Here is a 17,588-nt window from a genome sequence, read left to right as displayed (position 1 = left end):
AAAAAATCTGACATGTTCATGACCCATAGAATAACATTGGTCCGAGTGCAATTCGATGTTTTGTCTGATAGCACTTGGACTGAAAATACAGCCATGTGCACAAGCCCTTTCATTTAGCAATTAAAAGATATTGGCCACTAAGGACTCTCAATTTTTACCATATTTTTAGAGGCTACTATCACTTTAATAGAGACAAAATTAGAAAACATAAATAAAACATTGGTTCCATTTCATACTCAGTGGTGATGATGCAAAGGTGAGCAAACCACACAGACAGTGAAAGCGTGACGTGAAAGCAGAGCCAAGCAATATAACAGTGCACAGTGAAGTCAACATGTTAAACATCCATACATTCGTGAATTTCCATGATCCATAAAGTGCATATGCAAATTGTGATTGTGAATTTACAGGATCAGATAATACTACAGAACATGCAGATAGTCACAGTAAATTAGTACTTTTATATCATATCAAGGAGGAGGAAAAATAGTCATGTGTAAAAAGAACAAGTGTTTCTCCATGTGGATGCATAACCAAGGAGCTGTGAGTCTCAATCCGTGACACATCGAGTTGTGAAATACCTGAATCAGTTTCAAATTCACCGTCTTGCTCCTGAATCATTCCTGATTTTTTGTAAAGTAATAGATATAAAGCTTTTGTTATAACTGCTTGTTGTGCTGCTTTAAAAGGTATGCCACATTAGGTGAGAAGTTTGCCCTTCTTAATGCAACTGCCATGAAAATAACTGAGAATTTTTGGGTCCCCTGATATCTAGCTGATGATGACATGTGAGAGATGGTCCTTATCTGCCAGCTGCTCACAACCAAGCATCTTTGCACGAGATCACTCCCAGTCATCCTGATTGGTTAAAATCAGCTGGTTGCTAAACATTAGATGCTACTATGCTCCTCCCATGCGCCTCACATGTTCCTCCCAATTGTCTTTTCAGCTTGATGCCATACGGAATATCCAAGCAACCTTAAATGCCAGTTCTGTATAAAAGGAACCATTAGCATACAATAGGGTAACCCTCCTATTCCATCATCCAATCAATATCTTTTCTTTAAGGCATAACTTACAACATGCTGTAATACAAGTCTTTTTGCAAATCAAAAATTGCCTAAAGTTTTCGGAAAAAAAAAAGTTAATTTACAATGAAACATAAATAATATTGCAAGTGTTCTCTGGGACTATACTACAGTATTGATGGCTACCATAGGCCAGCATAGGATCAGCCATTATTTGTTTGTTTAAAGGGGTTGTCCAGTCTTAAGCTAATCAATGTGACTGCATAACAAAGAAACCACCAGTATAACTTGCCAGTAAAAACCAATTACATGTTTCATTAATTCATTATAAATATAACATTCAATAAATCTGAACAAGGAGAACTGCTAACCAAGCAGGGACTGTATACCATATATCATCTCAAAAGTAAAGAGCAGCCAGTAGTGCAGATATAAATTAGAGCATTATTATTATTATTATTTATTTATATAGCACCATTAATTCCATGGTGCTGTACATGAGAAGGGGTTACATCAAAATACAAATATCACTTACAGTAAACAAAACTAACAATGACAGACTGGTACAGAGGGAAGAGGACCCTGCCCTTGCGGGCTTACATTCTACAGGATTATGGGGAAGGAGACAGTAGGTCAAGGGTTGCGGTAGCTCCAATGGTGTTGAGGTGGCCGTGTGGTCTTTACTGGCTGTAAGCTTCTTTGAAGAGGTGGGTTTTTAGGTTTCTTTTGAAGGATCCAAAAGTAGTGGATAACCGGATGTGTTTGGGGCACTGAATTCCAGAGAATGGGTGATATTCGGGAGAAGTCTTGGAGGTGATTGGGTGAGGAGTGAATAAGCGTGGAGGAGAGGAGGAGGTCTTGGGAGGACCGGAGATTACGTGAGGGAAGATATTGAGAGATTAGTGTGGAAATATATGGAGGAGAAAGATTATGGATGGCTTTGTAGGTCAGTGTTAGTAGTTTAAACTGGATACACTGGGAAATTGGGAGCCAGTGAAGGGATTTGCAAAAAGGGGAAGCAGGAGTGTAGCGAGGAGAGAGATTAATTAGTCGGGCAGCAGAGTTAAGGATGGACGGGAGGGGTGTGAGAGTGTTAGAAGGTAGGCCACAGAGGAGTATGTTGTGGTAGTCGAGGCGGGAAATGATTAGGGCATGCACGAGCATTTTGGTAGAGTATGGGTTGAGGAAAGGACGGATTCTGGAAATATTTTTGAGCTGGAGGCGACAGGAGGTGGCGAGAGCTTGGATGTGTGGTTTGAAGGACAGGGCAGAGTCAAGGGTTACTCCGAGGCAGCGGATTTTGGGGACAGGGGAAAGTGTGATTTCATTTATTTTGATAGATAGATCAGGTAGGGAAGATATGCGTGATGAAGGAAAGATAATGAGTTCATATTTATCCACATTGAGCTTGAGGAAGCGAGAGGAGAAGAAGGAGGATATGGCTGATAAACACTCTGGGATTCTGGAGACCAGAGAGGTGACATCTGGGCCAGAGAGGTAGATCTGAGTGTCATCGGCATATAGATGGTACTGGAAGCCATAGGACCTTATGAGTTGTCCCAGGCCGAGTGTATATATTGAGAAGAGTAAGGGTCCTAGGACAGAGCCTTGGGGGACTCCAACAGAGAGGGGGCGAGATGAAGAGGTAGTATGGGAGTATGAAACACTAAATGTGCGGTTGGCAAGGTATCCAAGATAGGGCAAGGTCTTTGACCCCAAAGGAAGAGAGGATCTGTAGTAGGAGGCAGTGGTCAACTGTGTCTAAGGCAGAGGACAGGTCTAGGAGGAGGAGTATAGAGAATTGTCTGTTAGCTTTGGCTGTAAGTAAGTCGTTAGTAATTTTGGTCAGGGCAGTCTCAGTGGAATGGTGGGGATGGAAGCCAGATTGTAGGTTGTCGAAGAGAGAGTTAGATGCAAAGTGAGAGGAAAGTTCAGCATGGACGTGCTGCTCAAGGAGTTTGGAAGCAAATGGGAGCAAAGATATGGGGCAATAGCTGGACACACCGCTTGGGTCAAGGGATGGCTTTTTGAGGATAGGTGTGATTGTGGCATGTTTGAAGGCAGAGGGGAAGGTACCAGAAGTTAGTGAAAGGTTGAAGAGATGGGTTAGGGATGGGATTAGTGTGGTGGTGAGGTTGGGGAGGAGGTGAGATGGGATGGGGTCAAGTGCACAAGTGGTGAGGTGTGATTTGGAGAGAAGATGAGCAAGCTCCCATTCAGAGATTTTGGAGAGTGAAGTTATGGGGTTTGGGCATTGGTCTCTCATACAAAGGGGTTGTGGTGGTTGGACAACAAAGACTTGCCTTGTTTGGTCTATTTTATTTTTGAAGTGCGTGGCAAAGTCCTTGGCAATGATTAGGGAACTCGGAGGGGGCAGTGGTGGGCGGAGGAGGGAGTTAAAAGTGTTGAACAACTGTTTGGGGTTGTGGGATAAGGAAGATATAAGGGTTGTGAAGTAGGCCTGTTTAGCAAAGGTGAGAGCTGATTTGAATGCCAGTGTTGCTTGTTTGAGTGCAGTGAAATCATCTTGTGAATGCGTTTTCTTCCAATGCCATTCTGCAAATCTCGATATTTGCCAAAGCTTTTTAGTGATGTTATTGTGCCAGGGTTGTCTATTGGTTCGTCGCACTCTGCTATGCATGACAGGGGCGACCGTGTCAATAGCTGATGCAAGAGTGGCATTGTAGAAAGCAGTGGCAGTGTCTGTGTTGTGGAGTGAGGATATAGAGGACAGTGGTAGGATAGAGTCAGAGTGTGTGGGTGTCTAGGTGTGCGAGGTTCCTGCGTGGGTGCACATGGTGCTGGACATGGGTGACAGGTGAGGAGGACAAGGATGAGAAAGTAAGTAGATGGTGGTCGGATAGAGGGAGAGGGGAGGTGGCGAAGTTAGATAGGGAGCATAAACGGGTGAAGACCAGGTCTAATGTGTGTCCATCTGTGTGGGTGGCTGAGGAGGACCACTGAGTAAGTCCAAAGGATGAAGTAAAGGACAGGAGTTTGGAGGCTGCCGACTGGTGGATGTCAATGGGGATGTTGAAGTTACCCATGATGATGGTGGGAATGTCAACAGATAGAGAGTGAAGGAGCCAGGTGGAGAATTGGTCAATAAAGGCAGTGGTTGGGCCCGGAGGTCAGTATATAACGGCCATTTGTAGGTTGTAGGGGGAGTAGATGCGGACAGAGTGGACTTCAAAAGAGGGGAGGATAAGGGAGGGTAGAGGTGGGATTGGGTTAAAGGTACAGTTGGAAGAAAGGATAAGGCCCACTACTCCACCATGTTTGCAGCCAGGGCGAGGAGTGTGGGTGAAGTGGAGGCCACCGTAACATAGTGCAGCAGGGGAGGCTGTGTCAGAGGGTGTCAGCCATGTTTCGGTTATGCCCAGAAAGAAAAGATTACGAGAGGTAAAGAGGTCATGAATCACATAGAGTTTATTGCAGATGGAGTGGGTATTCCATAGTGATCCAGAGAGAGGGTGCAGGGGGGTGGGCGTCATTGGCACGGATTTGAGGTGGGCAAGATTTCGGGTGTTTATATTGGGTTGGGAGCGATAGGAGGGTGTAGTAATGGAAGGCATGAGCTGTGGGGGTCCAGGATTGGGAGATATGTTGCCAGCAGTGAGGAGAAGCAGAGAGAGACAGAGCAGGTGGGAGAAGGAGAGTGGGCGGCTTGTTTTGTGTATTATTAGGAGAGATCTGAGGTTGAGGAGGAGGTCAGTAGAGGAGGTCAGGTGGGGAGGTAGGAGGGAAGGAGAGATTATTACTTGGTTAGGGGGTGCTGGGGTTTCAGGATAGCGAAGGAGAGTGAGGAGTAAGGGAGCCAAAACTGTTAGAGCGTATGTCAGCATAATGAGAATAAGTGTGGCAGAAAGGGAATGAAATTTAGTACAGTTATTAACAGTGGTTATATAGTGCATATAGTGTTCCTATATACAGAGCAAAGAGAAGAATAAGAGGCACTTACATGAGTGTGTAGATTGTTTGTATGGCGTCACTGCTGCCCCAACGTACGTTTCGCTTCTTCGTCAGGAGGCCACGCCTTGGTTTTTACTGGTAATTTGTACTGGCGGTATTTTTGTTGTGTATCCAATTTTCTGTTTTTTGCCTTCACATTTGTATTAGGGTCTCTTTCTTAGTTATTATCTATGTGACTACAGACTTGTAAATCCTCACATTAAACAAACTGGATGCTGTGCGGACTCTTCAGTCCCAGAATTGGTAGCGGTTGGGAACGTTACCGCAAGTATGTGATTTACATATATGCGGTCACATGCCAACTAGATATGTGTGTTATTGCTCAATGCAGTCTAGTTGGAATGTGGCTGGAAAAATACAAATCTCATACTTGCAGTAACTTGACTGCCTGCTTGTGACACCGGCACCAGAGAACTCCCACAATATGCAATGCATGCGATGTGAGGATTCGCAAGTCTGCAGGCACATAGAAAGACTGAAGACTTGTAGCTTAAGGCCAGAAAACAACTTTAACATTAGGATTCTGTTCACCAGGATCCTTCCCAAATAGCATGATGAAGGTGCATCTTAATTGGTCACATAGTCATAGTCGCTTGCCTGTATGAAGGCTGGGCCTGATACTATAGCTCATCTCATTCAACTCACAAAGCAAACACTATCCTAAACAGCAAAGTACCCAAGATAAATCCTTCTCCCGACATAGCTCTGTGGCTAAACTGCAACTCTTAAAGCTCCAAGTCAGGAGGAGTGACATTCTCTGAAATAGCTGATGGGATAAAGCTTTGTTTTTAGGAATTTGTTGGATCTCAGTGGTCCAATCCATGATGTGGATTTTGAAGTGGATCCACTTTGAAATCCACATCTAAAAACTTTGTGCGAACGTAGCCTAAGAGTGATTGACTTAGCTTCACATGTATTATATGCTCAATCATTAAAAGGGATGTACCACAAAGAATATTGATTACCTAACCACAGAGATAGGCCGATTGAAAGCATGGCCACCTACAATTCTTCACTGTGGTCTACATCATTGGAATCCCAGCAATCAGACATTTATCCCCTATCCAAAGCAGAGGTAGTAATTATCTTTTGTTGCAGAGGTCCTTTATCTTGGTGCCCATACAGTTTGACATTTCCTTTGCACTGGCACATAGAATTTAGACACTAATATTAATTGTATATACATGCTCTAACGTAAAGTGCTGCATACCTGGAATAACTTTACGAATTGTGTCAGTTCCCCCACTGATCACTTTAGTGATTGTAGTCACTGGTTCTGTTGTAAGCAAAATAAATATATAAAATATTAGTTTGAAACATAGTACTGAAGAAACTCAAAGCATCATAATGTATGCTGTCACAATTCAGTTATTACTTTAATTAACACTTCAATGTACATCAGAGAAACTTGCTGTAAGGTTCCCCAATGGATTGCAACTCATCATGGGGACTCCCACCAGAAGGACACTTTCTGTGATCAGCATTACTATGGGAGATGAGTCCCACAAAATATTGTTTTACAGAATGGATCACTTTCAATGTTCGGAGATTTAGTTTTCCTTGCCACAGCTGGGTGATTTACGGCTGCTAGCCAGCCTGAGTACATGTGGGGGTTGCCTGGTTGCCAGGCAACCCCCACATGTAATCAAGCTGTCTAGTAGCTGTAAATCACCCAGCTGTGGCAAGGAAAACTAAATCTCCGAACATTGAAAGTGATCCATTCTGTAAAACAATATAAGGTGAGGTTTTAATATTATATAGGACCATCCTTAAAATATAGTCAAAAGAACAGGTTTTTATTGTCTGTGTCTTGCCCATTTTAGGCTACGGATATGCTACCAAATAAGTCAGAAGACATTTTTTTTTGCAAATCACATTCAGCAGATTGCTCTGTATTGCATACATGTAAACCTAGCCTATCTATACCTGTTGATGTCATTGGGAATAAAGGGTGTGATGTTTACTTACCCTTGATTATTTGAGTTGTCACTTTTGTGACTAAAGAAAAAAAATGATAAAAGATAAAAAGTTGTATCAAAATCTGCATTTTCAATAGTAATAATACACAGTAATTAAAAAAAGAAAAAGAGAGATTATTTTATTTTTTGGGGAACATGGAACATTTTGTCTTAAAAGGCAGAAATAAAGAAAAAGACAAAAATATAAAGCATTTATGCCTTTCTACAAAATTTAGGAACCACATGTACCATTTTGAATAATTTGGAGCAAAAATCGTCAACCGATATCACAAGACAAAACAAAAGATGACTTAAAAATATCATCAAACGATGAATTGGCTCTGTATGTTCAAAATGTGTCCATCATTTTCCACTTGATTTATCTAATCTAATTAGCAGTAAAAAAATAAAAATAAACCGAAAACATTTGGATAATCATGCAAAAAAACTAAATAATTTTGTTTGATCTATCGTATTTCTTATCCGATTGTTTTTCTTATTACTAAGTAGCATCATATAAAAATGCTAGAAAGTATATCTATTTTTGAACGAAATACAAAAATATGCTCGAGTCAGGCCTTTTTTTTTCCTGCTAGAGTCATAAATATTCAGCAAACCACATTAGACTGGAAATGTATCAAAAGAAGATAGGATTTTTTTCCTTTTTTGTGGTATAATTTGCCAAGCAGAAAGTCAGAGCATAAGCCAAACCATGTAAGTTATGTGCCAAAATAAAATTAATAAGGACAGTTCTCTAAGGCAGCGATGAGCAAATACTGCTTTTGATGAATTTCCTTTTCAAATTACAAAATCTTAGTCCATAAATCAAGTCATTTTTTTTTCAATAAAAGATTTATTTATACATGACGTAATTTTTGCTCTTAAAAATACTATTACTTACTATATTTGGTGTAAGGGATTTCCTTAAATGTACTTCCTCGGACAAACTAAAACATAAGACATAATATATTTAATATATTAGAAGAGAAAAATAAACTGGTCCCACGGTCAATAGAACAATAAGTGCTTACAGTAGTATTATTATTTTTTTATATTCCTTTGGTTGCATATTATAAACTTGATAGGATTTAAATATATGATTGCCGGGGGTTCAGCTTTTGGAGCTTCCACCAAATCCGACCTCAACAATAACCTAAACATATCTCTGTTCTGTGGACACACATGCACACTAACGCTGGACCTTCAACCACCTACTTCAGTCACATAGACAAATTATGGAGCTACGGAGCACACGATTGACCATTAATTCATTCAAACAGGGTATGTTCTCATGATTAAAGGGGTTCCAATTGATGGGACTGGAAACAATCACACATTTTTAAACTATCGTGTGAATGTTGTAAATGTTGCATGTGAGCCAAACCCCTTTATTTGGACCATTATCAATGAAGTATAGGTATTACTGCTCTTAGGTCTAGTCCAAAAAAAGACAGTACTCTCAGATTAATCCTGCTGCCCAGTATTTATTCGTCCAAACATGCACAAGTTCTCTTAAATTAAAAGGAAAACCTTTCAGGAACATCAAATGTAGTATAAAACCCACAGATTACAAATACTATGGCTCACTCTTTTTTGGCATGAAAAAATGATACTCCTAAACTTGGCTATCATCCACATATCTAATTTTCATGGAGTTCTCTAAGCTTTCTTTCCATAGAAGATATGGAGGAGGAAGGATTGGGCAGCTTGTATTTACTGTATAAGAAGTTTTTTTTAGGTGTCAAGGGGTTGTTCACTAATAGGATAACCCCTACTTGAACTAAATATTTGGCTTAGATAAAATGAAAAAACCTATACTCACCTCCTGTGCCAGTGCAGGTTCCTGTGGTGTTGGCACTCGCTTTCCCTGGGGCTCTCGGATAGTGTCACGTGACCCTGACCCCAAATCAGAGTTGTCATCACTGTCACCGCCTACGTATGGATTGAACATGAAGAGGAAGTCAGAGATCAGCTGCAGCCCGGACTTCCTCTTCATGTTCAATCCATACGTAAGCGGGGACGGTGATGACAGCGCTGATTGGGGTCACGTGTTACAACACCCCACAAGAGCCCTGGAGAGAGCTAGTGCCGACACCATGGGAATGCCACTGGCACGGGAGGTGAGTATAGTTTTCTCTATTTTATCAGAGCCATACATTTAGTTTATTATTTTCTACGCAAGAATATGGAAGCAGAAAAGTAAATTTGTCGATAAGTGAAATGGTTCTGTGGCACATTGTCACAGTTTCTCTTATTAATAATAATAATCATAATAATAATGCAACATACATACCTTAATAGTGAAATATTTTATGATTTTGTTAAGAATTCCAAGGAGTTGTTCATTGCCAACAGGCATATCTAAAAGAAAAAAAGAAAAAGAAAGAAAAATAATCATCTTCATCATCATCCTCAAAATCATCATTATTAATGTAGTTTTCCTGAAGTCATATAGGAGAACTCTATTAATACTTTACTTGGACCATCCTCAATAGGAATCCTTATATCTTGTTAATTCTGCTCTGCAGCACATGTTGAGTGTTTGGTGAGTTTTTTGCCTCAGTATTTCTAAACCAGGAGATGAACAATCAGAGGAAAAGTATAATAGAAACACGTCACCAGTCCTGTTTTTTGCCCACTCCTGATTTGGGCTTAAAAATACTGAGGTCAAAAATTTACCAAATACTCAACATATGCATGCGGCTTTAGAAATAAGTGGATCGATTTGTGAAGAATCAATTTAGTTGAATTTCCTAAAATGTGTAAATCCCCACTAAGTCTAGCACTATGCAAATCAATTTGTGGGAATCCGACAAAAAAGGTGCCTCTTCACATAATGCTGAAGGCTCAGAGAGCGAGCTAATGGCGTCAAGCACTGCCGCATGGGTTTCCCATTACATCCCTACAGTTATCACATCACATGGTCTACCGCAGTCTATCAGTGGGGACTATCATAGGCAGTATAAAAGATGGGAGCCGGCCAAGGAGTGACATTTTATGCTTCTACAGTGTAGGGATAAGAGGTCAGAGTGCTCAGCCCATTCCCCCTATGGATAGAAAAAGGTCTACTATGATTGTGGTGTACTTCTCCAATGCTGATTGAAAATAAGATTGCTTGTCTCAGTCCATGAATAATAATCCCAAGGTTCAAATGACATATAGAGAGCTGATGTAGCTGCGTAGTAACTCAGTGTGAATGAGACTTGATTCATCTGACATATACAGCAGTAACAGAACCTTAATAAGAGGCTTTTCACAAATTCTTTACATACCACAAACAAGGAGGGCAGTTTTAAACCCCACAGTTCTCTCTGTCTATCTCTCTCGACAATTAGTGGTTTTTCAGTATTGTAATTCAAAGTGAATTCATTCAATGCTAATCTAATTTTGGGGGAAAATTCTTCAAACTCTGGGAATTTCAAAAGATCTGCTCATCTCTAGTTATATTTTTTATAACAAAATAATATTATATTGTGTGAATTAAGTTTTCCCCACAACAGCTGCTGATTACAGAGTTCTGGAAGTTGAACCACGGGATCTCAAAAATAGGCCAAACTTTTGATAAGGGTTTGTCACATTGAGAAAATCCTTTAAATGCGTTGCTTAGACTTAAAGTACATACTAAAGTAAAAATGTTCTGGGTGCGACACTACTCTGCTCCAATGTTTGAGTATTCTTACCTGTGGGGAACAGCAGTTTGTCTACAACATGAAACACACCATTCAGTGCCATTGAATCTTTTTCCTTGGCGATGACATCATTCACAGAAATTGAATCATTAAGCTATAGAAAAACAAAATTGGATGAAGTCATTGCCTGGATTTATTAACTTATGTCAACAATCAGCAGTTTAAATATATAAGTTTCAATAAAAAATGTACACGCAGAGAAGAAAAGAATTGTAGACCTCAGCTTACCAGTTTAACCATAACATTGCTTCCTTGAACAGATCTTACAATGTTGGTTACACCAGGCTCAAATCCACCACCAATGAATACTCCAGGGGACAGATGATAGAGAAGAATGTTCTGAAGAGCCACTTTGTCTCCTAAAAGTATATATGAAAAAAAGTGTAAAGCTTGTTATAGAAGTGGGATGTTAACAATCTGACATTTGGATAAGACAACTTGTACTACAGCGGGTGCAAAAGTTTTATCAAAACTCCTGTGTCAGTGCCCAATGGTCTGTTCCTCAACTACTTATGAGAGCACTAATTATATACAAAACATTCGGTAATAGGTGTCTCCTGGTAAAATTTTGCACCAACATCCAGGAGATTAAATTTGGGCATCGACTGATAGATCCTGTTTTTATGGATGACACTGGCATTCATTACAACAAGAAAACATGGATCACTTGACCAAGTGAACTAACAATAGAAATGCATATTGGCATCAATCTATCATTTATTGGCAGATTGATTAATTGTGAGAATGACTACACTCAGCCAGCGTTAAAAAATATCCAACACATTAAAAGGAGCTTTTTACTGACATCTGGAATTGTTGGCATCTTATATGGTCACCTAAATCAAAATTTGTATGGCCAGCAAACACACAAGCATGTGTGGGCAGAAAACTGGTGGTGGCTTTTTGAACTTTGCTCGTTTTCATGATTGATGGGCAATAGATCCCGACAATATGACCTCAACCATTCATCAAGTAATAGTATAACCTTGTAATAGACTATCCACTAAGTAAAAACACCCCCTTTGGGCCACATTCACATGGTCACTATTTTGCTTCAGTAAAGGGTCGATCCCACAGAGAAAGAGATTTGTATTTTTTCCTTGATTTTGACCTACTCCAGCCTTATTATACTGATGGACAATAGTGACTTAAATATTTCCAAGTGACCTAAGCCACCATGTGCTAAACTTAAAATTGATTACCAGAAGTTTACAACTTTACTTAAAAGACATACTGTAGATATTGAGGGACATATGTATTGATGACCCAGGCTTTAGATAGGTCATCAATATCAAATCAGTTAGGGTTTGAAATCCGTTAGCCTTATAGATATGATTTTTGCAACTCACATATGATTCATACACTAGTGGCCCAGATCCATACAATGTTTAGTCCCTGTTGTTGGGTACTGCAGCTCAGATCATATTCATTTGAACAGGAGCTGATCTGCCCTACTCAAGATCTCTCACCGCACAATATCCTGAACTGTGCTGTTCAAGCTCTGTCCAGTGTATACATCCGGCCACTGCGGGAGCTGAAAACAGCTGATTAGTTGGGGTACTAGTTTTTGGATCTGATATTGTTCGGTCACCAATATTGAAGAACTGGTAAATACTTTTGGTCATAAAGAAAACACAAGTTGAGTCAAACTCACGTTTTAGGATCTCGATATCTTGACTGCTGAGTCCCTTGAATGCATCATTGGTTGGAGCAAAAAGTGTCCATGCTCCAGATCCTGACAGAAGTTCTTTCAGATCGGCATACTGGATTAGGTCTAGGAAAATGCTGTTGAAAATAGAAACATTGTATTCAATTCAGAAACATTTTTGAGGCAAATGTTAATATTATTATATACAAGCTGGTAAATCATAATAGTGGGTCATTGACCACATTATAAAAAGTTGTTTTCTCAGCCTGACCACAGACTACTAAATTCTTTTATTGTACAGTAATTGTGCAGCCCATGATAAAGACTGCAAAATATTACAGTGAGAAAGTTCACATGATACATAGTTAAATACTAGTGATGAGCGAGTGTACTCGTTGCTCGGGTGGTCTCCGAGTATTTGTAAGTGCTTGGAGATTTTGTTTTCGTTGCCTCAGCTGCATGGTTCAACCCCCACATGTACTCAGGCTGGCTAGCAGCCGTAAATCATGCAGCTGCGTCAACAAAAACTAAATCTCTGAGCAGTTACAAATACTTGGAGACCACCCGAGCATGCTCGGGAAAACCCAAGCAACGAGTACACTCGCTCATCGCTATTAAATACTCTAAAAGAATGAATCAGTTTGAAATGACGAATGCCGGGGTTACAGCACCCAACTTGTGATGTTAACCGATAGACAGTGATTAGAGATAGATAGTGGTTGCTTAATAACATTTCAGACAGGTAGACTGCATTTACTAAACCTGCAAAAAAATACAATGGTTCTTGGCAGCACATGTCTTGTTTACACAGGATGATGAGCTTCCAAGAATGATGATTTTCAAGCCTGGGAATGCTCATTCACAATGATTGTGCAGTATGAATCCATCTTAAGTAGCTTACAATATTTAATAAATTAAAGGGAATCTGTCAGCATGTTTAATCTGACATCAGCGTACTGTACGGGCTGTGAGGCAGTGAGGGGGATCATATGCAAAGGTCAATATGTGTCCTCCAGGATGCGGATGGAGTCCTATTAACCGCTGGAGTGCCTCGTGTTCACAGCAGGATGCCTGTGAGTCACAAGGCAAATTAAAAGAAAGAGTGGATTGGTCCAAATAGTGACCCAGTCAGATTTGTAGGAAAACCCGGTAAGGGCTTTAATTTTTGGAGTGAACTACAGGATGGTAGTGGGGCAGTTCACGTGATCCAGCCCGGTCTTGCAAGTGACTCATGGCCACAGATTCCATTTAAAAAACCTGCAGCAAAGGTTGGGTGTGTAAGTGTTGGTTTGCAAGCTGAAGAGCAGGTGGCTTTAAAACATCCAGCTTCTGTTTGCAGTTAACACAGAGCCATGGGAAGCAAGCGCCTGGCGCCCCCTCAGCATGACACGTTGGTGCAGTCGCCCACAGCAACAGGTCTCGGATATGGATTGTGTTGACTCCCCAGCTGCGATCCGGAGGATACCGTTTTGCCTTCTCATTTGTGAGTTTTTTGGACATTTTGCTTTGAACTATAAAGGATCACTGCCTCATTACTGCACGGTAACACCGGCGCACCACAAGGCAGAGATCCAGATTCCAGGGATGTGCCACCTGCTCATCAGCTTGCTGCAGCTTCAATACAATGAATGTTCTATCAACAGATTCACTGCAGACTAGTTGTCAAGTGCAAGCCAGTCCAGTAATATTGTGTAACCCCCGCCCCCACCGCTGATTGAAAGCTTGTTGACAATGTACAGTGTACACAGGAAGCTGCCAATCTGGGGTGTGAGTGGGGCTGTATACAGCTCAGCATTTCGGTCAATGCTACATCTACAGCAAAGAAAACAGGAAATATGTAAAAACTGCATCGGCATCCCAGTAAGTGATTCTTTCCTGGAAACAGGCTCTCTGGCCATACATAATGCTGCCTGACTTAGCATTTATTAATGAACATCACTCTGTCTTTCTGTCTGTCTGTCTGTCTATCTATCAATCTATCTAACATCTATCTAACATGTATCTATCAATTCCTCTATCCATCTTGAGCTATACTTTACTGTAAACGTTGCATTTTAGGGATCTAAAATCTGATTCAACATACTGTGTGAGCCACAAACCCAAAAGCCAAGATTTTTAATGCTATTATGCCAAACCTAAGCGAAGTACATGCCAGATGGTTTGTGGTTTAATAAATATTTTATAAACCTGCACTAAAATTACTAATGAAAACTGCACAATCGGCAGATTTAAATTAGAAGGTTTCTTTTCCAGCACATGACCTCATGCACTAAACCTTTATTTAAGTGAAATTAAATACTTTTCCATGAGGACAGAGCTCAGGCTCCATAGTCATGTACACTTTTCTTTCAATAACATGATTTATGCATGTAGTGGGTAATAAGGGGTCTATTAGCCTTAGTCTATAACCAATGGAATCATATTAAACATCTCTTGTAATATGGTGTGACAAATATAGCAAACATTGTGTAAAACAATTACAATAATGTAGTTACAAGTATTGCAGATGACCATAACTGTCCCCAACTCCATTGCCACCAATAGTCTACACTGGCACATAAGAGCGCTGCATAAGTGCTGAGAGTAGGGATGTCACAGGATAGAAAGTGTGGAAGCCAGGTGGCAAAAGTGATCGAAGAAATGACTGGAGGGGCCCAGAGGGCGATGCACAACCACCATCTCGCCGGTAGAAGGGCCAGAAAAGTCTGACAGTGTAGACTTCAAAAGAAGGTAAGAAAAGTGAGGGTACTACTTGGGGTAGGATCTGAAAAGTACAGTTTATTGAAAGGAGCCGTCCAACACCTCGAACTTGCCTACTCTTAGGACTGGGGGAATGAGAAAATTGTAGACCACCATATGACAGAGCAACAGCGGGAGTGGTGTCTGACTGCTGGATCCAGAAATAGGTAACAGCCAGAAGGTTAAGGGAGTTTGATAGGTAAAAGTCATGAATGTAGGAGAGTTAGTTCACTGGCCCTAATAGAAGAAGGGATTGTTTTTGAGGAAATATCTCCTGCAACTAGGAATAGAGACATTGAGTACATGGTTAAGTGATTTGTGAGAGCGTTTATTGTGCTGTAGGTCTAAATATATAGAGAAGTTTGTGCGTAGATCAACCACTAATTTAACTTGCTTACAGTCAACTAGCTTTAGACAGCAGGAAACAATAAAACTCAGAGACAAACAATATGGATGAGCGGACCCAGTGAAGATCGAGTTCTGGTACCCGACCAAAATTTACTCAAAAGTTTGGTTTGAGTATCAGAACTAGTCCACAAACTTCAACCAGAACCAGAACCACATTGAAATCAATGGGGACCCAAATTTTGGAGCTGTAAAATTTCTTTCTCTCTCTCTCTCTCTCCATGGTTCAGGTTCACTCATTTTTAACAGATAAACAAACTTGCACTCCAACAAGGATCAAAAATTCTTTGAGCAAATGAGATGACCTTACAGCATCAGGGAACAAACCTGGCAAGATGAATGAAATCTATGCCATTTATATAAGCTTGCAAAGATGGAAGTTAAGGTGCAGGATTTAATAATGGAAGCGAGATGAGCAAAGAGAATACTATTATAAAGTACAGGCTTCACATATCTTGAAATATATAAATATATTTACCTGAAACGTTTATCAAGCCTGAGGATATCAAAGAATGACTTCTCAGCGGGTTTGATTATCTCCCGGAATGTGTGAATGGCACCATTTCTTCCCTCTTTGCTTCCACGAAGCATGCAGGAATTTTCAATGCAAACAGCCTAAGAATAATAATAATGATTTTATTTATAGAGTGCCAGCATATTTACACTTGCGCGGGGACATGAAGAGACAATAAAAGCATCACAAAGTAACACATAATTCAACAGTTTCAGGAGTGAAGGTCCTGCTCGCAAGCTTGCAAGTTCTAAGGAAATAGGTGGGGGTCACAATAAGTATACTGCAGCCACTGCAGCCATCATTATACTAAATAGGTCTTATGATATGATATATAGCTTCATGAACCAGTCATCAGCCAGTATCTATCTAAGTGCAATCACCAAGTGCTATTATATCCATTGATGATGTAGAGACTGAAGAATAGAGAGACCAGATCCTGAGGAAAAGTTTGAAAGCAGGGATAGGAAAGGGTTAGGATAGTAAATTGTGTAAGGTATTTAAAGCACACTTAAATATGTGGGGGCTAGGTATTAGTTGCATCGTTCGTTCATCGTAGTGCATTCCAGAAAACTGGAGATGCGAAGTTCAGATTACGGAGGAAGTTAGTCTTTGATCAGTTTCAGAAATGAGAGCATGAGTAGGGTGGTGGACTGAGACTAGGGAGGAGATGTAGGGTGATGCAGAACTGTGGAGAGCTTTGTGGCTGAGAGAAAAGAGTTTGTATTGTATTCTGTAGTGAATGGGCAAACAGTGCAATGACTGACACAGGGTAGAGGCATCACTGCAGTGGCTGGACAGAAATCTGACCCTGGTTGCCCCATTCAGGATGGATTTGAGAGGAGAAAGTTTGGTTAGAGGCCAATTATTGTGGAGTTGCAGTAGATCAGATGAGAATGAATAAGAGTTTCTTGGGAGTTATGGTTGACCCACCCAAGGTAATTTCAATATTATGTACAAGTAAGTTAGTAGAGGGAGGAAACACAAGGAGTTTAATTTTGGAGAGATTCAGTTTCAGATAGAGGGAGGACATGATGTTAGAGACAGTGGGGAGATAATCCATGGTAGTTTGTATTAAGGTAGAAGTGATGTCAGAAGAAGGTTTGCAATTTGGTGTCATCAGCATAGAGATGGTACTGGAATCCAAATCTGAAGTACATCAGCTTTTCCAATAGGTGCAGTATATAGAGCGAAGAGGAGAGGGCCTAAGACTGAGCCTTGAGAAACCCCAATAGTAATAGGAAGATTAGAGGAAGAAGAGCTGGCAGAAGATACTGTGAAGGAGCAGTCAGTCAGTTTCAGAGTGTAAGGAGTGGAAATCGGATTGCAAAGGTCAAGAAGATAATTATCTGATAGTGGATTAGTCAAGAGTTGACCAAACATTCCAGGAGTTTAGAGCTGAAGAGAAAATTAGAGACAGGTCTGTAGTTAACAGTGCAGTTCTGGTGCAGAGATTTTTTTAAGGAAAGGGTAATGACACTATGTTTGAATTAAGAAGGAAATATATTGCAGGAAAGAGAGAGGTTAAATATTTTAGTTAGGTGGGCACTGAAAACTTGGGACAAAGACTGGAGGAAATGTTAGGGAATAGGGTCACTGGTGCAGATAGTAGGGCAAGAAGAAGCTATGAGCATGGTA

The 17,588-nt window shown here is 40.5% G+C and overlaps 1 protein-coding gene across 5 annotated transcripts in view; it reads right to left on the bottom strand.

Moving 5' to 3' along the window:
• The window catches only part of POSTN (periostin), an 85,500-nt gene that overhangs the window by 12,760 nt on the left and 55,152 nt on the right, over positions 1–17,588 (bottom strand). For 3 of the 5 annotated variants that reach the window (XM_077298187.1, XM_077298191.1, XM_077298189.1), the window contains exons 11-19: positions 15,918–16,054; positions 12,302–12,432; positions 10,876–11,006; positions 10,639–10,741; positions 9,252–9,319; positions 7,860–7,905; positions 6,969–6,998; positions 6,211–6,276; positions 582–623 (exon numbers count right to left, since the gene is read on the bottom strand). In XM_077298187.1, the coding sequence (XP_077154302.1) occupies positions 582–623; positions 6,211–6,276; positions 6,969–6,998; positions 7,860–7,905; positions 9,252–9,319; positions 10,639–10,741; positions 10,876–11,006; positions 12,302–12,432; positions 15,918–16,054 (754 nt within the window). The remainder of the gene's footprint in view (positions 1–581; positions 624–6,210; positions 6,277–6,968; positions 6,999–7,859; positions 7,906–9,251; positions 9,320–10,638; positions 10,742–10,875; positions 11,007–12,301; positions 12,433–15,917; positions 16,055–17,588) is intronic. The other 2 variants (XM_077298188.1, XM_077298190.1) reach the window with 1 other exon arrangement.

This window comes from Ranitomeya variabilis, chromosome 3 (assembly GCF_051348905.1).
Source record: "Ranitomeya variabilis isolate aRanVar5 chromosome 3, aRanVar5.hap1, whole genome shotgun sequence".
NCBI classification, from domain to species: Eukaryota; Metazoa; Chordata; class Amphibia; order Anura; family Dendrobatidae; genus Ranitomeya; species Ranitomeya variabilis.
Note: the sequence above shows the minus strand (reverse complement) of the source record. Positions and strands in the feature narration are given on the sequence as shown.